Here is a 23180-nt window from a genome sequence, read left to right on the forward strand (position 1 = left end):
CTTCTAGAGGGAATGCAGGGTTAGGTTCTTGTGAACCTCTGGTCACAACATTTTTGTCAGCCAATCAATACATCTTGTTCTATGTGTGTTTCTGTTTAAAGGCACCTTATTTAACATATATTTCTTATAAATTAGTGATTAAAGTGTCAGATTTCCTTATAAAAACACTAGTTAAAAGCATTTTCACGATCGTGGGTAGAGTGACTGTACATTTCTTTAGCTTTCAACCTCACAACAATGCTGTCTACTATACTTTTCTTTGTAAGTCATCATCTCAAGAACCACAAATTTAGCCACTTTTTCATTATAAGTCGTCACCTCAAGAACGACAAATTTAGCCACTTTTTCACCTTTGCCATAGCTTCATCACCCACTATCGATGCTATGCCAGCCCCTTACAGAGCAGCCTCAAGTATAAATCAGCAAACTTCCTCTTCCTCTTCCGGGACATACCATATTGTTGATTCATTCACATTGAACTCACGGCCAACAGCCTGTGACTCACGCCTGAACAAAGCTTATCTAACTACATATTTTTTCCCCCTTGAGGAAGATTCCCCGAGCTAGCATCTGCTGCCAATCTTCCTCTTTTTACCTGAGGAAGATTGTCCCTGAGCTAACGTCCGTGCCAAACTTCCTCTATTTTGTACGTGGGACACTGCCACGGCATGGCTTGATGAGTGGTGTGTAGGTCCACGACCGTGATCTGAACCTGCAAACCCCAGGCCGCCAAAGCTAAGCACATGAACTTAACCACTACACCACTGGGCTGGCCCCCAATCTTCCTCATTTTTATGTGAGCTGCCACCACAGCACCAGATGAGTGGTGTAGGTCTGCACCTGGGAACCAAACCTGGGCTGTTGAAGCGGAGTACGCCAAACTTAACCACTAGGCCACCAACGCTGGCCCTAACCACGTGTTTTAACTGTAAACCACACAGTAGCCTTCTTGCTTAGAAGGCTTAGAAACACTAGGCAGCACTTCAGCACTACACTTGGGGGCCATTTTAAACAGCAAAATCCCCCCAGAAAAGCAAGAAAATGCAAAAAGTAAAAAAACCAAGACATTAAATAGACCATGCAAAGGACACTCGTTGACAGTATGAGACCTGAAATAAGAAGGGAGGGTGTCACCTTGCCCAACTTCAATTGAGAATGTGTGTGTGGTGTACTCAAACTTATCACCACTCTGTGCATATGCATCTCTGCAAATGACCGCAAAAGCGTCACAACTATTGGTTTGAGGGCTACAAATAAATTTTAGTGAGTAGATGAATTACAAACACAGAATTCATAAGTAATGAGGATCGACTGTATCTCCTTTCATTTTCAAATCAGTAGCATAAGGTAGCTTCCTTTTTTAATGCCTAAGGAATTCCACAACACTTTCATTTGTTGTCTTTAATCCAATCCTCACACTTTGGTGCTAAGATACTGGACTGATGTGGTTCAAATTATATCATTTTATTTAACCAGCAATCATTGCAAAGCCACTCAACACAAAAGGTAGTTTTCAACATCTTACTTGCAGTCTCTGCAATATCTGACATCACTCGTCCCTCCCTTTCTTCTTGAAACTCTTGCTCCCCTTGGCTTCTGTCTCAAATCTCTCCATTTTCTCCAATCCCTCTGGGCACTTACTATCTATGTTCTGTGCCAGATCATGCCCCTTTGTCTTGTTATCTTCAATTCCAGGTCCCAGTCCTCTCTATTCCATTCTCAGTCCAAATTCTCTCTAGAGAGAAAGAGGGATCTCATCCACAGTACATGACTGTAATTTCTACTGATTCAAATTTCTATTTCTAACTCTATCCTGAGATCCATGCAAGGGCAACTGCTTTCAGTCTTGTAGGTTGTGCACTACATAATTCTGGTGGGAGGAAAGAGAGGGCATTCACCTCCTAGTGTATATGAATGGCACATCCTGGTATTTCACAGTGTACAACATGCATGGTAGTGCATGGTAAACTGTGTTAACTCCTACTTTTCTCCACTGCCTCCAGTGCACTTCAAACTCAAAATATGCACCCACCCCAAACTGCTCCTCCAATACTGTCCCTTATTGCAGTCAATGGCACCACCAGCCTCTAGTTGAGATATCATTCTCCACATTTCCTTCCCTGCCACTCTTCATTTCCAACCTATCACTAAGTCCTGTCTCTATTTTAACTGCTGAATATCTCTCCAGTCCATTCACTTCTCGTCATCTTTGCCATCACTAGCCCATTACTGGGTATCATCTGCTTTCTCTTGGCATCCTGCAATATACTTTCAGCAGAAAGTCCCACAGTCACAAGAGTCCATTTCAAATCGGTCCTCCGTGGTGCAGCCAGGATAATCTTTTCAAACCTAACTAAAACATTAAATAAACTGAGATTAAAAGTTTCCTCAAAGTCTTTCTAATGGTGTTCCCAAAAGGCCAGGTTGGGGACATTTATTAAAAAATGCAGGGGCCGGCCTAGTGGTGTATCGGTTAGGTTCACATGCTCCGCTTTGGCGGCCTGGGGTTCGCAGGTTCAGATCCCGGGCACGGACCTATGCGCCGCTTATCAAGCCATGCTGTGGCAGGCGTCCCACATATAAAGTAGAGGAAGATGGGTACGGATGCTAGCCCAGGGCCAATCTTCCTCAGCAAAAAGGGGAGGAGTGGCAACAGATGTTAGCTCAGAGCTAATCTTCCTCACACACACACACAAAAGCACAACAAAGAATGCCCATACTTGTATATGTTATTTGAGTTCAACTTCGAAAAAATCAATTCATAGATGTGATGTTTGCTTCCATGGAAGTCCCCTATACAAACATCTTGTCTTTAGCTTCATCTTGCCAATTATTAAAATCCTAAGGACTTGTATTTTAGGATATGACTGCAGGACCCAATCTGTAACTAGAATACTAAAAACAGCATCGTTAAATCAAACACTTCCTAAGGGGGTATATATAAAAATTCTATGCTAAATGCCTCATTAATCTGTGTCTTGAACTTAAGCCTTTCCTTTCACAAATAAATTATACTATAAAGAAAGTATTTGAAAAGTATTTTTAAATATTGAAATTTACTTTCAATATGCTTCAAAAATTAGATGTATCTATCTCATTTGTTTCTCAGATATATCTAACTCACAGTGTCTGGCATAGATGAAGGGCTCCAAAATTTTTAACTAAATGTTAATACCTAAATTCACAAAAAGTCTAAGGATCAAGAACGCTGGGGTTATTGAAGTAACAGCCCTGAGAGGTGGAGGTCACTTGGGGAACCACAGAACAACAGCTACCACAAGAAAGAGTGGGAACTCACAGCCCTGGGGGGAGGAGTGTAAGTCTGGACAGGCGTTAGAGAATGCCAGCTCCATTAGGGCAGGACTTTCTGTTTTTTTGCAGTTTCTCCAACACCAGAAATAGTGCCTGGCAGGTAATAGTTGCTCAATAAATGTTAGTTGAATGGCATCCCATCATAGATTAATGCCTCGTTCTCTTTATAACTGCAAAAATGCTTTGTAAGACAGAACTTTCTGATTCTGTAGAACTAAAATAAGAATTTTGAACACCTACTAGGTCTAAGACATTTCTACTCAAAGTGGATGAATGTTTTCTCTCTCTATCTGGGCTAATTTTTCATATTTATTGACTAAAACACTAAGTCTAAAGCCCAAAAACCTAAAACAGCCAACTGTGGATTCTATTATCACACATTAAAAATGAACTGATGTCAATAGAATAATAAAGTTACTGAATAATAAAATGAGCTAAGTGAACTATTCCTTTTCAAATAACGTTTGTTCAGCAAATTCACTGTTGAAGAGATTTATCTTCTTCCAGAGCCTTCACTATGGTAACCCAACTACCTTATGCAATAAGTTGAGAAGGGCTGATATCTGATGTTTGATTCATTTCCCTACAAAAGTCTATGCTGTGTCATAATAAATAAGACAAAAAAATTGAAGCTCTCTCGGGGAAATTCCGAGGGAAATGAATAGATTTGTGTTTTTCAGTTCCTAACTCCAAGTCCAAAACCAACATCCTGCCCACCATCACTTTTTGGAAATGTGACATCTAAGAACCAATTGCTACTTACAATTTTGTCTTGATTAGTGAGTGAGATTCTCCTCTACCCTTATCTGTCACCAGCACTCAGTCCTTTTTGGTATTCAACTCAGTGTATCCACTGGTGGAAATTGATTATAATTCAAGAATTTTCAGCTCCATGTGTCACAGACTTTAAAACCACTTGAGATGGGTCTATTGAGTTGCATATGGTGCACACAATGTATAACTTTACAGAGTCAACAAGTCCAGAAAATCCAGCCAAATTGTCCTTTTCCATGACAGAAACAGAACTCAAGCTCACAGTCTACACAGAATTCATGTAATAGTAGGACTGTGTGTTGATTTAAAAGGCATCTCCTTCCCTACATTTGTGATAATTATGAATGTGCACATGTTTTATAAATGTCAGGGGAAACTCTGGTTTGGGATTCTGTGGGTCACATGGCAACTGCCTAAAAGGCTTCTGGAAGGAGAAAAAATGTGGTGTACATTTGGCACACAGGCTCTCCACCTCATTCTACTTTGAACTCCCCAAAGCTTCCTCCAGTCTCCTTCTACCAAGTGTTCCGGCATAATGAAGCTCGGCTGTGTTTTATATGTTAATTTGGCTTTCAAATTTAAAATAAAAAGGGAAATGGGGTGGATATAACTTAAGGAAAAGGGCTTTTTGGAAAAATACAAAACTCTAGTTAGAGCACAACTTGTTCTTAGTACCTTAGTCAATGGCTCTGTGATCTGGTGGAAATCAACCAACATTTGCAGACTTTGCAAGTGTACTGTAGTATACTTACTATTCAGACCCTTATTTCTACCACATAGCTATCTCCTGAGCACCAGGATTATTTAATGTTTATATATATGTATATGTACATACACACACACACTCATAAATGATCTGCAAGACAAACATGATTCCTCGGCAGTCATGCGCTCAAATGATTATTCTCTGGGAATATTGACCATATTCCTGCTTGCTGATGTAGTACAATGAAGGTCAATCCCTTTTCATGTGCCAAATTTAACAAGATACTTGTTTAATAGCATTTGTATTGCAAATTGGATAATTTTTTTAAACATTGCACTTGGTTGTCTGTGAAGGAGAGAAACACTGAAAGTCAATTCCGAAGCAACATGAAGCCTCTAGCTCAGAGGCCCCTTTCCTCTTTCCTGAGGTCCTGCCTCTTCTCTGCCCCCGATCCCTCTTTATGGCTCCGCCCACAGGAAGCCCCAGAAGAACCCTTACAATTTTGTTCATCTGGTAAAAGGTATATTCACAGACCTTACAATTAAGCATTATGCCTGGAGGTGTTAACTAACGTTATTGTGGTAATCATTTCACAGTAAACACATATATCATCTCATCATATGCCTTCAACTTGCACAATGCTATATGTCAATTGTATCTCAATAAAGCTGGAAAAAATACAAGAAGGAAATATTCACATATATATATAAAGTCCATTATGTACACGCACACACAAACACACACACATACGTGTATGGATCCCATTATTTTATCCAACATCTCTATGAGGTGGGGTCATTATTCCCATTATGAGGAGAAACTCAGATGTTGAGTGGTTAAGTGATTTGCCCAACATCACACAGTCGTTGAATGGTTGACCTGGGCAATGGTTGACAAAATATATCTTGTTTTAAAGACTGTATTCTTAAACTCGATGTTATTCTGGTTCAAATATGACTTTACAAGCTTACAATGTTTTATATATAATAGCTCCTTACAGATACTTATTTACAGTGACTTTTCTCAGCTGCAAATACTGTTAACTTGTTTCCATATAAATATTTTGGTGAATTATTAGTAAATGATCAACCAAGTAACTAACAAGAAACAAAGAAAATAGTGCTTCTGTTTAATCTTTGTTTTTGAGTAAAGAGAAATAAAGAAGCCAAAAACATTTAAAAGAAATAAACAACATGCCTGCAATCATCACTTTTAGTCAACATATACTGAAAGTCTTAGCCAGTGTTAAGACAAGGGAAAGAAGCAAAATGTCAAAGATCTAGAAAGGAAAATACAAAATTTTCATTATTTAAGGACTACATGATTCATTCATAGAAAAATGGAAAGGAATCATCACATGAAATGTTATAATGAACCAAGTAATATAACAATATAGTTGAGTTCACAGTCAATATATAAATATAACATTTATATATACCAGCAAAAAAATTAGAAAATCAAATTGAGGAAAAAGTATGCCATCTGTAATAGGATTAAAATAAACATAAATACCTTGAAATAATCATATTAAAAGATATTATATCCTCTACATGATATATTATAAAACACTGTTGGAGAGAAAATTTTAAAACCTGAGTAAAGTGGTATGTCATGTTTATAGATTTTAAAGATGTGAATTTTCCAGTCATTGACATATAGATTAATTGCAATCTCAATAAAGATCTCAGAAGGTTTCTGTGGAAATTGACAAACTAATGCTAATATTTATATAAAAATGCAAAGGGCCAAGAATAGTCAAAACAATTTGAAAAAGAAGTAAAACTCTGGAGGACTAGTATTAAAAATATTTATCAATTTACAGTAGTTAAGACAGTATAACATTGCCACAAAGTTGGAAAAATATGCCAAATGACTATAGAAAGTCTAAAAATTAACTTGCAAATATATATTTGATTTAGGGCAAAGGTGGCACCACAGACCTTTGGGGAAAGAATCATTTTTCAATAAATGATGCTAGGTCAGTGGGAGATCAAGGGGCAAAGAAAAATAAAAGAACATTGACCCCCTACATTGGCCCCTACAACAAAAATCAATCTGGGTGAAAGTCAGCCTAAGAGAGAAAGTGAAACAATATGGATTCTAGGAGACAGAGTATCTTTGTGACTCTCGTATGAGCAAAGACTTCTTAAACAGGACATGAAGAGCACTAAACCTAAAGGAAACAAAATGACGAATTGATCATCTCTAAAATTAAAAAACATTAAGAAAGTAAAAACAGGTAAGAGTGGATCAGAGTGGGAGAAAATACTTATAATACACAAAAACAGCAGATGACGCATATACTCAATATATAAAGAACTCTTGCAGGACAGACTGGCTAACCAGTTTAAAGAGTGCTTTGAAAAAGAGGAGATCCAATTGCCAATAAACTTATGAAAAAGTGCTCAAGCACTTGGTGATTAGAAAAATGTAAGTTAATACAACCCTAAGCTACCATTACACAGAATGGCTACACTTAAAAAGATGGAATATTCCACATGGTGGAGAGAATGTGGCACAGACTATCATACCCCACTGGTGGGAACGTAAATTGGTACAACCACTTTGGAAAACTGTTAGTATTCTCTAAAGCTCAACATACTCTATGACATAAGAATTCCACCTCCACGGGAGAAAATACATATGTGCACCAAAAGAACATTCATAGAATGTTTATAGCAGCACTATTCCTAAGCCCATCACTAGAACAAACCAAATCTCCATCAACAGCTGAAAAGATACATAAATCGAGGTGTATAAGGGACTACTATGCAGCAACATAAATAGATGAATTATTGCTTCATGCGACAGAACGGATTAGTTTCCCATTTCCTATATAATGTTCACTGCAAGAAGCCAAATACAAACTGTATGATTCCATTCTTCTAAATTTCAAATGCAGGAAAAACAAATGTTCAATTTTACAAGTCAGGATGGTGGTGGTTACTCTTGTATGCTTAATATGGTTGCAGTTTCTATATGTATACATTTTCATTTCATTATATTAGATGTTTACAGTCTCAATATTATATTAATAAAATGCTATGTTTTATTAATATTAATATATCATATTGACATACAATTCTAATAGACCAAATAAATTTTATAATTTAATATTTATTACAAAACTATTATTAAACTTATTAATATGGCTATATTAACATATAATTTTAAATTTAATAAATAATATTGAATAAATGAAATTTAATTTTAATTAGCATATGACAGTAATAAAACATTAATATTAATGGTAATGTTATTTTAGCTGCAGAATGGATGTCAGCAGCTTGGAAAAAAATTATGGAACAAGAAGACCTCCACCACCAATATTCCTTATGGCACATGGGCTGATATCCTGAGTAAAATAGCACTTCAGAAGAATTTTTGAAACTGAACTCTTGAAATAACCTATTTTGCTTTTAAATGTATAGGAGTTTTAAAATGTTTTTAAAATGTATAGGAGTGGTACAGATAAAAATGTATGTCAAATCATTCTAAAAGTACTATTTCAATAAAGCAAAATGAACGTTCAAAGAATAAAACAAATAAAAGGAATTTATCTTAAAGATAAATATTAAAACAACAAAAAGAATTTATTCTAAGGATAAATGTTCATTGCAGTATTAATTATAAAATGGAGATTCTGAATGCACCTAAACGTTTTACTGTAGTGGAATAAAGATGTATGCTATGATATTATGGTGTACCCATACAAGGCAGCGATTTAAAAATGTTACGAAAAATACTTGACAGTATAGAATGCTCATATAATAGAAAATATGTGTGCATGTATACACATATATATTTATATATATGTATATATATATATTTATATATATTTTTTATATATATTTTATATATAAATTTATACATATTATATATATGTATATATATTTATATATGTATATATATACACATATATATTTATATATGTATATATATATTTATTATTTATACATTATATATATGTAACAATGAGTGAAGAACAGATGCCTAGAAAACTTCTGAAAGGAAATCCACCAAAATGCTGTTTCCATGAAATGATACTCAGGTAAGTGACTTTTTTTCCTATTTTCCAAATTATTTGTGTTATGGGTCTTTTTTTTAATAAAAAATTAATTTAGAACAAAAATTTACAGTGCAGAATACTGTACGTTTTGAGTGTTTTGGAGACAAGATCAGCCTTCTAGGAAAGAAATGAAGACAGGTCAATATCCTTGAAATGATAACATTTAAGCAGTTAACTGTCACTGATTTCAAAATGTGATACAGATTCCTGGGAATTGAGGGCAACCCATTCAGACTTCAGAACAGCAAGGCATTAAAAAAAAAATATTGAAGTGTTTTGTTCAGCTACTGTTTTCCTTAATACCAATACCGTGGCCTGACCTTGACCTTTTCACAACTGCCTTTATATCATTGTGCTAGTCAAAGCAAATAACGAATACACAAAGAGCATTTGCGCACCTTCCGTCTTTTTCCAGTAGACCTTCACCTGCAGCTGATTGTCCTGATAGAACGGAGCTCCAATTTCCAGGAGGCGAGTGGGCCGTCTTCTTTGGAAAGGGGGCTGTATCTGCATCACACTTTTTTTAGTTTTCCCAAGTTGTTCTTCTACAACAAAGTACAACGTTCTAATTTACTTGTTAAAAATAATTCTATATCCCGATATCAATCCCAGTGTATTTAATTTCATTCTGTTTTCATTCATATTTAGTGGTTGTTTTTTAAAGTAAAATGGGATGCAACTGCAGATTCTTTCATGATCAAGTTGTTGACACTCCCCCCTCCCATAAGATGCTGGATGCCTAAAAGTATCTTACATGCAATCCCGAGAATTTAAATTGCTAATCAATATGTATTCACCGGGCTTGAAAGATGCTCCCACTTAAGTAATAGGTATAAATAGTATTTCTCATTATACATAGATATCTTTTGTAGTTATGAAGCTAAACAAAACAATATTAAAATACTATATCATGAAAACAATATAGCTAGTTTTTCACAGAAGTACCAGCATCACACAGCAATACCTGGTGCAAGGCACTAAACAGAAACATGGTTCAACTTTGTCAAATTTGTCGTAAGAAGTACAAATTGCATCAACCCAACTGATTTCCCAATCACTCACAGCAGCCAACAACTGATCCACGTACTGTTCGAATTACTGACAGACATTCCAAACTCTGACAGATATTAACGTGAAATATTAAAATACTCAGCAAGTGAAATGAAATGCAATGGCAACAATACATTAGATTGGGGAATGGAATATAAGGGCACATTCATCCATCCATTCATCTATTCTGTAAATATTTGGGGACCACTTCCCAAGTGCCAGGCCCTGAGCTAGGGGCTGAAGATACAAAGCTTTCTTACCTGAGGGCTCTTAAAATAGCAGAAGCCATGTCTGCAGGTGATTACAGCCCACAGCAAGAATGCTCTACTGAAGGGAGGTGCACGGGGCTACAGGAGCGTAGGTGGGGAGGGAAGGAATTGCGAAAGTCTGACAAGCCACTGTTATTTGTTTTCTTCAGAAAAGTAGCCGAAGGCTTTCTGAGGGAAGGAGTTTTTTTTTTTTCCCCACATGGATATTCATTTTATTTTATTTCATTTTTTTTTTAATTTTTTGTTTATTGCAGTAACATTGGTTTATAACATGGTATAAATTTCAGGTGTACATCATTATACTTCTATTTCTGCATAGATTACATCATGTTCACCACCCAAATACTAATTACAACCCATCACCACACACTTGTGCCAAATTATCCCTTTCGCCCTCCTCCCTCCCCCCTTCCCCTCTGGTAACCACCAATCCAATCTCTGTCTCTCTGTGTTTGTTTGTTGTTGTTATTATCTACTACATAATGAAGGAAATCATACGGTATTGAGGGAATGTTTTAAGGATACACTGGAAGATTGTTTCAGTATGAGACGGGATACTTTAGGAAAGACAAGATTGAGAGTATGTGCACATGTTCGTTACTACTTTTTTTAACATGCATTTTTTCCTATTGTCTATTTAAAACTTCAACACATACTCGCTGCAAAGCAAGGACAATATAAAAGTGATTCAGAATGATCCCAAGCCTTAAATATCCCATATCGAACGGACATAGAGATAGGCTGTAGTCAAGCAAAAAAAAAACCAAGAAATATTTCTTTGACTTAGGTAATTCAAATTTTCTAGGCTAGGTCACTTCTTATTGTGTCGCTGTTTCAGGTCATGATCTGGCTCTAGTTTCAGTGTTCCTTTTACCTTGCCATTTTAATTTAGCTACATTTTTTGTGCCTTCTTGATTCCTAAATCTGTTGGGCTCCTTCGTAACAATGTTTCAGATTCGTTTTGTTCTGAATGCACCAGCACTACTTCTGTGTGCTCCTGTTACAACACTCTGTCCTTCCAAACTTCCTATACGCTCTCCTTGGTGAAGATTTCCCAGGATAAACGGAAACAGACCCCTTTTCAGTGCTCCCATATTTTCCCAATTTTAAATAGCTATTTTCCCTTTAATTTGTTCCTCCAACTCAACCTTGAACTCCTCCAGAGAAATAACCTTCTTCTCATCTCCCTTGGGTTTACCCCACCTCACTCAGGGACACACAGAGTAAGTTGCTTTCTAAGCATGAATCGAATGAAATGAAATGAAGAAATCTATGAATCAACGGCTCTAGAGCTGTTACCAAATACTTATTCGTCTGGGTTGTGTGGGGTGTTTTACTTATGGTATTTACTTATGTTATGTTATTTAAGTTATTTACTTATGTTATATTATGTTACTTATGTTATTATTACGTTATTTAGCACAGTAATCCTTTGACACAGGATTCAAACATGTTTCTCCGGGGTCCATTTTCCTTTGTTGCAGCAAGGGCAATAAACCTAAGTTTTTTTCCAGGTGTGTTCCTGGTGGTTTTTGGTTTGCTTGGTGAGCTTTGACACCATTTTATTTATATCCATACAAGCATCCTATGAAATAGAACAGAGGTCATTAACTTTTCAGTAAAGGGCCAGAGAGTACATATTTTTGGGTCTCTCTCCCAACTACTCAATTCTTATTATAGCACAAAGGCAGCCATAGATGGTCTGTAAACAAACAACTGTGGCCGCATAACAATAAACTTTTATTTACAAACACAGGCAGTGGGCTGGAGTTGGCCTGTGGGCCATAGTTTGCAGACCTTGAGAAAGAGGAATTAGCATATACATGTTAAAGACAGAAGAAGTAGGACCTGAAAATATTAAGAATCGAGTCAGGATTCATCCAATTCAAGCAGTTTAATCCCAAGGCCATCTCAGGTCAAGCTTATGTTCCTCAATGACTAAGCACAGCCTCCTTATGGAGACCAAGGTGATAATTTAGATTGTTTAATAATGAGGATAGCAAAATTTCCCCTGCCTCATATCTCTCCTTTAGCCACTCGTTGATTTTGGAAGTCACATCCTTAGAAATTCTGCCCTTTGATGCAAGACTTTTCTGCTTTCTGAATTCCAAGTAGCCCTTTGAGAGAAAATAAGTTAAGCTGTGTTAAGCATATACTGATAAGAAACGTGTTATGGAAACTTTTCTAATAGAGCTGTGAGGTTCGCATTCTTGGGAAGGTGGAGGAAGATGGAAAGATGAGAATGTATGGGGAGAAGATTCTGGACCTGGGATCAGGCAGGATTAGTAAAGGAAAACTGGAGACCCCAAAGAAAAACTGCATCAACTGTCTCCTTTTCCTTTTACTGGCATGCGTGTTGAATCATCTATCCAATGGATCTCATTAAAAGAGAATGGATACTTATATTACCCGTGTTTATATTCAGAATATTTTAAATAGTCCAAATAAATGTTTGGATAACTGAGAAATATTTATCGTGCTTAAGGGTTCTGCACCCAATTCCTGTGTGTGTGTGTGTGTGTGTGTAGGGGTGTGAGTGTGTGTGTGTGTGTAGGGTGGGGGGGTTCCCACACTACCAAGCACTTCTCCAACACCAGCTGAGTGTCCTACAATTCAACTCAATTCTGACACTGTCCACCTGGAGATAGCATCAGATTCTATAGGTTAATGGCTTGGTCCCACAAGACTGCCCCCCCATTCAGAGGTCAATTGCAATCCAGGTGGTCACCTGTGCTTCTGATTGACTGGCTATAGATTAGAGGCTCCTATGATCCCCTCCTTGAGTTCGATTAATTTGCTTGAGCAGCTCACACAACTCAGAGAAACATTTGATTTACTAGATTACCAGTTTATTATAAAACAATATAACTCAGGAAGAGCCAGATGGAAGAGACGCATAGGGCAAGGTATGGGGGAAGGGCTCGGAGCTTCCACGCCCTCTCCCAGGGCACCACTCTCTGCAAATTTCCTCGTGTTCACCAACATGGAAGTTCTCTGAACCCTGTCCTTTGTGGTTTTATGGAGCCTTCCTTACGTGGGCATGATTGATTAAATCATTGGTCATTGGAGACTGAACTCAATCTCTAGCCTCTCTCCCCTCCCCGGAGGTCAGGGGGGTGGGACTGAAAGTTCCAACCCTCAAGAATCGGTTGGTGACCAGCCAAATCTGGTGACCAGCACCCCTCCTTAGGTGCAGTCCAAAAGTCACTTCATTAACATAACAAAAGACACCTTTATCGCCCTCACCACTTAGGAAATTTCAAGAGTTTTAGGAGCTCTGTGCCAGGAAGAGTGTCAAAGACCAAATATCTATTTCTTATTTTACTAAACCATAATATCACAGGCTGCTACTATACCCTGTAGAGAGCCAGGGTAACCAATAGCACAGTAAGCTTAGAGCCCAGAGGAGGAGGCTGAGACAGAACGGAGAAATTCACAGGGATCCTGGCCAAAACTTGTGCCTTTCTTGACACCATGAAAGAATCCTGCTGGTTACACCTATTACTAATTAAGGATTTAAGATTGTCCCAGGCCCATTTTTGTTTTTCATTCCTTTAATAATCTGTGATGGTGAGAATTCACCAGCAGATAACCACGACAGAAGCTTAGATGCTATGTTTAACCTCTATGTGAATTTTGTCTTCCTACTTTCTTTTATATCATATGCAAATTTTTATTTTTAATTATAGATGTAGGAACATGTTTTTACATATCTCAAGATCGAATCGTTGCTGCTTTATAGAAATGATTCATGTGCAGAAATACATGAACACGTAGTGTTGCTGAGGTGTGCCCCACGTAAAGGAGAGAGACGCAGACTTCAGTCCCGGAAGTGCATCCCTGACTCTGACAGTGTGTCCTCCACTCTCAGTAGTAAACAAAAATGGAATAAAATCATTTCTAGCATATTCTGAGAAGGTATGAGGTCTGATTTATATTCTTTAATAGTCCTAAAAGTTAAGAGAATTGAGTGGGCTATTTTTTCAGATGTTAAAATCTTGATGAATTTTACAGATGGAGAGATTCAGAGTATTTTCTCTCCACACCATTTTTATTTTGGAGAGCTAGAAGAATATCTCAGTTGTATAAGGTAACTATCAAACATTTGGAATCTGTCAACCCTGTAAATATTCCTCCTGCCTCCAAAAAACGAGCTACATTTCCATTCAAGACAGCGTTATGTCTCTCCTCCTTCAAGGGGACCCTTTTATAAAACTGCATGAACATTCAGCCTTTGCTTGTGCAGACATATTTATCATCAAAACACCTAGCAAGACTGCAGACTTGGAAAAATAAAATTCAAAAAGTAATTTATATGCTGACATTTACTACTCTCTTTCCTGTAAAATATAATTTCACTTGCTTATACTATAAAGTTTAATTATTCTTTACTTCTAGTTGGTTCATGATGAAATATACAGTGTTCTTGTAAAAGTCATATAGTAGTGTTTATGAGATTATATATCAACACTGGGACATAAAATCCTGAAAAATACTCAGTTATATCCTGCATAATCCTTTGCAAAGCCAATCTCTTCTTTGGGATACCCTGAGACCCAAACAGTATGTGTTACCACAGGTATTTTGTACTATTACTTCTTTTTTTACTTTTCTTTTATTACTTTTCTGAACCCACGTGAGAAGAATCAGTTAATCCTCAGAATAGAGTGGTCTTTCATATGTTAACTATCATACCTCTTTATTGGTCAGGCAAGACATTATCTGATTTTAAAAGATGACTGGAAAATGACCTTAACACTCAGAATGATCCTCTCCAATGGAGAGAAGTTGCCTGAGGTTGTAGGTAAGAAAGGGAATAATTGACTAATTTGGTTTCACAAATATTTTTGGAGCAATGCTTATGGACTATGATGGCTGCTGTGGGCACAAAGAGAGGTAATCGATGTTCTCTGATCTAGATGAGATTTTGGTTCAGTGAATGTAGTTGTCTGAGTTGGGAAGGGATGGGTCAGAACCCCACAGACATAGTGTAGACATAGCGGAGTCTACCATATGCAAAAGGACGGATGCTTCCACCTTAGATTACACAAGATAGGAGAAGGTAAACACGGGTGAAGGGATAGATATGTTTATACTCATGTGTGGCTTTCTGAGAGGGAGGAATTCAGACTATGCTGTGCAATATGGTTTAAGTTGAGATAAAAAGGTTTGTAATCATACTTGAGAGGAAGGGAGAAGGAGCTAATTAAAGAGGATCTCATCGAGTTTAAGAGGTCGTGTGGGGATGCCCTAGGAAGAAAGAGAAAGCCCTAGATGTGCTATGGAGACCCAGAGTCCCATCAAAGCTCTGTCTGTGGGCCGGACCACGACAAGGCTCTAGGTGACGTAACCTCAACAATGGCAAGCTGAGGTTGGATTTCTTCTCCTTGTTTTTGGTTGTGGGAATAAACATATATTAAATTATGGGAGTCTGCAATCCCATACCAGTTTCTAATGGGGAAGGAATGTTGTTTATTGGAAAAAACAGAACGAGATTCAAAGGAAACCTTATTTTACACAATAGATGAAATCTCCGCCACTAGTAGGAAAAAAAGAAGGGTCTTGGGTGAAGCAGAAGTTTAAAGCATTTTAATCTTAGAAGGAAGTTGGGGAGGAATAAGGGGGAAAGCAGTGAAGGATGAAATTTGGGGAGAAGTGAAAAGAGAAGATGAGTAGGTGACAATCTTGAGAGTGGAACTCAGAAGAGGGAGAAATCTGTAATATGATTAATATTTTCTAACGGACACTTTGGCTGCCGTCTACAAAATGGATATTTAAGAAAGAGTGGACATAGAAATACTAATTAGGAGACTTTTACTTTTATAAAAAAGAGGTGACAATGGCCTGAAGATGGGAAAGAATATGACAGATCCTACATTTCATCCATACATGAAATTAGAGACAAAGGGACTATTTAAAGAGCTGGATTTCTGGAGAGAAAGCAGAGAGAAGCATGAAGACTGACCTCTGGATCTCTGGCTTGAGCCTAAGGGTGAATGGTGGAGCCATGTGTGGTGCGAGAGCCTGGAGGGGAGCAGGTGTGAGAGGGAAAACGAGAGCTGGGTTTTGGATATGTTACATGTGAAGTACCCGCTGATCATCCACGTGGAGACGTTGGGCAGGCAGCTGAATACGTGACTCGGGAGTTCAGGGAGGGTCAGGCTGGGACACACGGGGAGTCAGCAGCACATGGACGGTTATGAAATCCATGCGACTCACTGAGGGCTCCAAGGGAGAGAGCCGCCTCCCGCTCCTCCTCCAATCTTCCCCCACACGGAGCTCTCTGCACACACGATGATGCTCTTTTCCAGCTCTCTGCACTCACGCACACTGCTGCATTTGCGTGAGATGACACCCGTGCCTTGTGAGCCCACAGTGCACTCCTTCTTCGGGACTCAGTGAGGACTGTGGCTCCTGTTCCCCACCATCATGTTAGTTCCCTCTGCTTCCACCGTTCCTACAGCTGTGCGTGCAACGGACTGATCTCTGTGTAATCATGTTTACAGGTTTGTCTCCCAAATTCAACATTAAGCACTTTTTTTTTTTTTTAAGATATTATTTTTTTTTTTTTAAGATTTTATTTATTCAGTTTTTTCCCCCCAAAGCCCCAGCAGACAGTTGTACGTCATAGGTTCACATCCTTCTAGCTGCTGTACGTGGGACCCGGCCTCGCGCTGGACGGAGAAGTGGTGCCTCGGGGCGCTCCCGGGATCCGAACCCGGGCCGCCAGCATCAGAGCGCGCGCACCTAACCGCCAAGCCACGGGGCCGGCCCAACATTAAGCACTTTTAAGGCAGAGATCAAAATGTGTCTAGTGCTGGCAATAATGTATGTGTATGTGCATGTGTGTATGTGCATGTATATTTGCATATGTGTAGGTACATGCATGTGTATATGTATGCACATGTGTGTATATGCACACACATATAAGTACATGTTACATATATACTACATAGTGTACACATGGTCCATGTGGTATATATATAATATAGTGTACATACGTTTGTAGTATTATATAGTATAACATAATATTTCCATCATTAGACACAGTAATGTCACAATTCATAGGCATACATTTCAGTTTGATGAATGAATGAATGAATGACTGGAATAAAAAATGAATGAAGTTACTAAACACATAGAAATGTTTCCGCGAGAATTTTTAGGTAAAAGTTGTATTGTATCCAGACTCCTACATAGAAATGGTAGATTTTTCAAATCCATTTAATCTCCAAAGAGACCATTTCCCAAAAGGTAGGAAGAACTTTTTTGAAAGCATCATTTCAAAGAGACCTGTCTATTTGGATCCTATCTTTTCCCAGGTGGTAGGAGATAATTGTGAGCAATCAGTGCGTCTAACTCTGCGGAGCTGGCCTTGCCTTTCCTAAATTCAGACAAGCTTTTAGCCTGTTCTCTTCCCCTTCTGAATCAGGCTCACTGCCATGATGAAAGGCAGATACCACGGGCTCACAGAGGTACCTCAGGAATTAACATCACTGGAGCCCCGGGACAAGTGGCCCGTGCCCTCACGCTCTCTTGTAATCCATCCATTCCTGGAAACCCTGCCAGAAGCTTTCCAGTGCAGCTCTAACCAGCCCCCACTTCTGCACGGAGCCAGACCAGTCCGGTAACTCATGTTTTGGCTCAGATACAAGTGTCATATAAGACCCTCTTCTTGTTTTGCTCAGCTCAGGGCAAACACACTAGTTTAGAAAAACTGTAAACAAGGAAAATCAATATGGGAATGACTTAGTCACTCTAGTCAATGGAGAATTCAGGAGACTTTCAAGCCGTAATCACAACCACTGTGGATACCAACAAAAATGGGCACGTCACATTTTCAGGAGGGAAGCAACAGTTTACAACAGTTTAACTGTATGCATTCTCCTTAAAAACATGTATGCATATGTAGAAAGACCCAAATTTATGTAAATATATAAATCTGTTAAAATGAGACATAAGCTTTCTTGTTAAATTTCCATTTATGACACTAAAATATTACACATAAAATCGATAAAAATCATAGAAAAAATTCGAAGGTAAAACTATTTCATACATCATAGTCCAAAGCACACAGTTACCTTTTTATTGGTAAGAAGATTTACCATGTAAAGATTCCAAATAAAAAACCACCTCTCCGTGGTGTCTCAATGTCATTGCTGGCTGGGTGAAAAACTGCTGGGGAAGCACTATAAGGTCACTTACTATTGCTGGTGGCGTGTGTGGACGTGAAATGAAGGGAGACCTTCGCACTCTTCAGGCGCGTCTGCCCCCAGTACGTGATGGCCTGCAATTCCACGCTGTAGTCACAGTCTGGCTGGAGTCTCTCCAGGATCACCAAATTTTGAGACTGCGAATGAAGAGAATATATACCTGAACTCCATGACAAACCTTCCCTAGCTCTCATCTTCATTGCAAGACCTCGTATATCATCACGAAGCATACCAACTTCTACCTTATGTGTGCCTTTAATTTTCCAAGATCACACATTCTTCTGCATCTTTAAGATCTGAAAATCCAGTTTTACCATGGACCGAAATAAATTTCATAGAAAGGCCAAAACATATTTTTCTGAAATTGTGTTCCTAATCCAATTATTGGATTCTCTCCGGTAGCATGGAAATGCATAATTCTGGCCCCCACATTTTTCTCAATATCATCTTGTAGAGAAAAGAGAGTTGTTTGTAACTAACTAATAGAGGCTTATGTTGGCACATGCTTGGAAAAATTATGAATTGGCATTAATTGTATTTCTTTGATATTTCTTCCAAATCTTCTATGAGTAAATTTCCACCCAAAGTTGTAGGAAAAATCAACCTCCAAAATGCTTTAAGAATTTTTCTGCCAATATATCAAGCATTCACCCAGTTTTCTGTGTGTGATGCTCAATATTAAATGAAGTAAGCCAAAACAACACAATTTGCCCAATAGCTTGAAGTCAGACAGAAATTCTACTAAGACCAAGAGATCAAGTGACGTATCCAAGAAAATCAGGTATTGACGGTGGGACCCAGATGGAAACACAGGTCTTGTAACTCCGAATCTAGTGCTTTTTCCACGGCTTACAGATAACTGTATAGTGAGGTCCCTTGTAAGAACTTGTAATTGAAGAGGAAATAAGGTTGTTTTCTTAGAATTCAAAACATTTGTCAAAACACAATGCATGTGTGATGATAACAAATGGCCCCTAGGCTACAAGAAGACTAGTCTATAAAAGGTCAAATTGGTGGTATTAACGTTTAGGAAGGAAAAAATGTATCCACCATTAATGCAACAACAAACAGCAGGCAGTTAGAAGCACATGCTTTCCAGTGGAGAATATTCCAGTTTTACGGGTGCAATGTGCTATATTAAGAGTATTGTGGTCTGAAATCATCTGACATTGAATCACATAAGTAACGTCCTCGCTTAAATTCCACAATCATCTATAAGCATTCTCCTCCTAATTTCAGGTATGTGAGATCTCTTTTCAAGAAAAGAACATGATTTTCATGGGCATTCCAGAACTGTGTGCACAATGCTCACTGTAAATTAATAGATGGCATCATTCTACGATTCTGGCTTTAGAGGGGTTAATTATCAGAACTCGACCATCTTCCCTCTGGTCAGCTCTGGAAGGCTGACATGACTGCATTCCAGAAGTGGAAGCCTGAGAGTCAGACTCTAGACTGTGGTCCCTTCTTCCAGGTGAGGCCGGGACAGCTCTCAGCAGCCCACCACCCAGCATCTCCAGAGAAACCCTCTCTGCCTCTTCACGGACGTTCCTCCTCTTTCAACCGATGCTGTGTCTGCATAAACCACTGACTCCCAATGTCTTTTAGTTAGAGTTTCTTGTTGGACTGCATATCATTCTCCCTAAACTATTATCTTCAAACAAGTAAGATAAAATTCACTTTTGAAAGAGTGTTTCCTTGAAAATTCCCTCTCCTCTTATTTACCAAGGATACCATTAGAATGGTATCTTAGGAAATGGGAAGCCATTGATCCCCAAGAAGAAAATTTCATAATTTCTCATGTTCTTTCATATTTTTCCAGTTTCTAGTCTTAATCCTCAATTGGTCAAATTTTAATACTGAGAACTCTAGTGATCCACATGACCTATAGCTTGCCTCTAGGGGATCCAAAAATGCAAGTCACTCATAAGATGGTAACTCCTGATTTAGGCTACTCTGGGCCGATTAGCAACTATAATTATATTTGCAGTTCAAGTATCCTTTAAGTGATACATAATAGAAATAAATTGGAAACTTCCCTACTAATCCTTGATGCTGTTTGGTTATTAATGGCAAGTGTGTGCATGCCTGTGTGTGTGGGTATGTGTGTGTGTGCGTGGAGGGGGCTGTCAGCATTTCATCACATCACATTTTGCCTTCCATCCCTGTGATTCCACAAACTTAGCTCTTCCAGCTCTATTCTGTGAGCTAAGCATGCATTACCAATCATCACTTGTTGCAAAGTCCTTCAAAATAAAAGATGGAACGCTCAGAAAGTTTCTTTAAAATAAAACCAAAATAGGATCACAGCTAGCTATCAGTGATATGGACTTTTGGAGACATGTTTTATAACTCTAAGTGGCACAGATGTTGGAACCTTCACTGCAAAAAAAAAGAAAAAAAAGTCTTGCTATTCTTTTTAGAGAATTTTCAAGTATTTATTTATTTATGGAATTCAACTTTATAAACTAGGGGGAAAGGTGTTTATGTAAGTTTTACAACAGCAAGATAAAATAACGTATACTGAAAAGAAACTGAATAACTCCTTTCTAGGCACCAAGCATTTCGTATGATGCAAAATGTTCATTATGACAGAAATCTCATTGCAGAAAACAATTCAGTCAAGATTTTATTTCTTGCATCTGGAGAATACACCATTCCAAGTTCTTTTAATCAACAAGAAAAATATTGTCAAAATGCATTTTCTAAGCTGTTTACTATTCCATTGATTGGATTACAGATGGAAACACCTTGCAACATGAAAGCCATGAACATGTGCTCTTTGATTTACAAGGATCTCAAACAAAACAAAGGAAGAAGACCTAAATGTCAAGTATTTTTTTTTTTTTTCCTGAGGAAGATTAGCCCTGAGCTAACATCTGTTGCCAATCTTTGTCCTTTTTTGCTTGAGGAAGATTAGCCCTGAGCTAACATCTTTGCCAATCTTCCTCTATTTTATATGTGGGTCACCGCCACAGCATGGCTGATGAGTGGTGTAGGTACATGCCTGGGAACTGAACCTGCGTACACAGGCAGCTGAAGCAGAGCGCACGAACTTAACCACTACACGACAGGGCCAGCCCCTAAGGACATTTTGAACTGTATCATATTCTATGGCTAGATAGATAAGATGGAGATAACTTTCGTTCTTTTCATTTCTGGAGTTGTGACAGCCATTTGGATACGAGTAGGTCAATGGACTAAACTCAACTGTTTTTACCTAAAATGTCAAAGGCAAAACAGTGGGCAAGGTCCTCCATTCTCTGAACTTCCTCGGTCAAAACACAAGGGATGGGAACCTTTCCTTCATCCATTCCTTCTCTTAGCTCAGCAGAAGCCACTTTTCAGCTCAGTTGCCTCAAGTTCAAATACCCCTGCAAGAAGATGCCCCCCTTCCTTCTGGTTCTCACTTACCCCATCTGTAGTCTTTCTCCGCTTCTTTTTTGTTGGGACTAGTGACTTGCTGCTGACTGTCCAGCTCCAAAACACTTTGTAGTGATGCACTGGGATATCTGGTTCCTCGGGCAGATCCCAAACAAGAGCCACGGTCACACTCCCGTCGCTGTTGATTGTAGAGTTTGCAAGCCGGAGGTTGGTGGGAGCTGGTGGTGCAGATGGATCTGAAATCCCAGTAGAAAGATGAACCATGTGGCCCGAGTACCAAGGATGACAAGAAAACCCACATCTTTGTACGTGTACTTACTACATGGTCAATACCTGGACCACTGCCCTTTATATGTAGAAAACTTGAAAACAAATACTAAGGAAGATCCCTTTTTAAGCCTCAAATTAAAATACAGTATACAAAACAATGAGATAAATGTGTTTGGGCCATATTGGTAATCTAGCAGGATCCTTCAAGGTATTTCCATACCACTACAACCCAGTCAAATTTTCATTGTACTGAAATTGATAAATTTCTGTAAAACATGGTAAAATTCAATTTAGGTTGGTTGACATTAAATAGGAAGCAAAGTAGAATTGCCTTTGAAAATTCTGTAAAGAAAAAGATAGAAATCCAGCTCACACAAGTACTTGTTTTCATCTTAGTGGCCCTGGAGCTTTTGATCCCTGCATCAGCTAAGAGCAGCAGAGATCAGCAAAAACGAACTATACCATTTTGTAACCACATTACAAATTGGATGACAGACAGTTAACATCCATTCTTGTAATTGCACCATTTCTGGTTTATCACATAAACCAAAACCTTCTCAGCTGTCAGGAGAGAGATTAGGTCCGGAATTATTACTCCACAAATCTCCATTTCAAATATCTACACTTAGATGACTAAACATGTGCGAAGCCAGAGGGTCTTTCCTTCATTTTTTGCCATAAATTGAGCAAGTGTAGATGCCACTCACCACAAATGATTTACAGATGGTTTCATTTCAAGACGCCTTCCCAGGAAAACGTTGTCAATAATTCTAATTATAATACCATCTGCATCAGAGGTGCAAAGAAGTTATACCTAACTTGATATAAAAGAAGAAGACTGGAGGAAAAATACCCATGTTTTTACTCTCAGGTTCATTCGTGCTTTTGGAATGATGGAAACATGAATTATTTTTAAAACTCGCTTGCTTTTCTCTAAGATATATAAGGTCTGGAGATTTGGTTGGTTGCTTAATTTTTAAAAATGACAACATTTCGTAGTTGCTTTCTTAGGCAAGTGGCTAATCCAAAGGACATTATATGATGCTGTTGATCAAGTGGTTCTTAAACAATCAACATGAGGAACTTTCTGGGGCACCCAAGACTTACGTTGGGATATGCTGATTCTGTAAGTC

At 38.3% G+C, this 23180-nt stretch overlaps 1 protein-coding gene across 4 annotated transcripts in view; it reads right to left on the bottom strand.

The window, feature by feature from the left end:
* LOC147911630 (anosmin-1) overlaps positions 1-23180 on the bottom strand; it is a 189653-nt gene that overhangs the window by 13633 nt on the left and 152840 nt on the right. For 3 of the 4 annotated variants that reach the window (XM_087427928.1, XM_087427925.1, XM_087427927.1), the window contains 3 exons: positions 21808-22013; positions 18386-18530; positions 9260-9406 (listed from right to left, as the gene is read on the bottom strand). In XM_087427928.1, coding sequence (XP_087284054.1) covers positions 9260-9406; positions 18386-18530; positions 21808-22013 — 498 coding nt within the window. The remainder of the gene's footprint in view (positions 1-9259; positions 9407-18385; positions 18531-21807; positions 22014-23180) is intronic. The other variant, XM_087427926.1, reaches the window with a different exon arrangement.

The sequence above is a fragment of the Ceratotherium simum genome, chromosome Y (assembly GCF_057802395.1).
Source record: "Ceratotherium simum simum isolate JZ-2026a chromosome Y, ASM5780239v1, whole genome shotgun sequence".
Classification (NCBI taxonomy): Eukaryota; Metazoa; Chordata; class Mammalia; order Perissodactyla; family Rhinocerotidae; genus Ceratotherium; species Ceratotherium simum.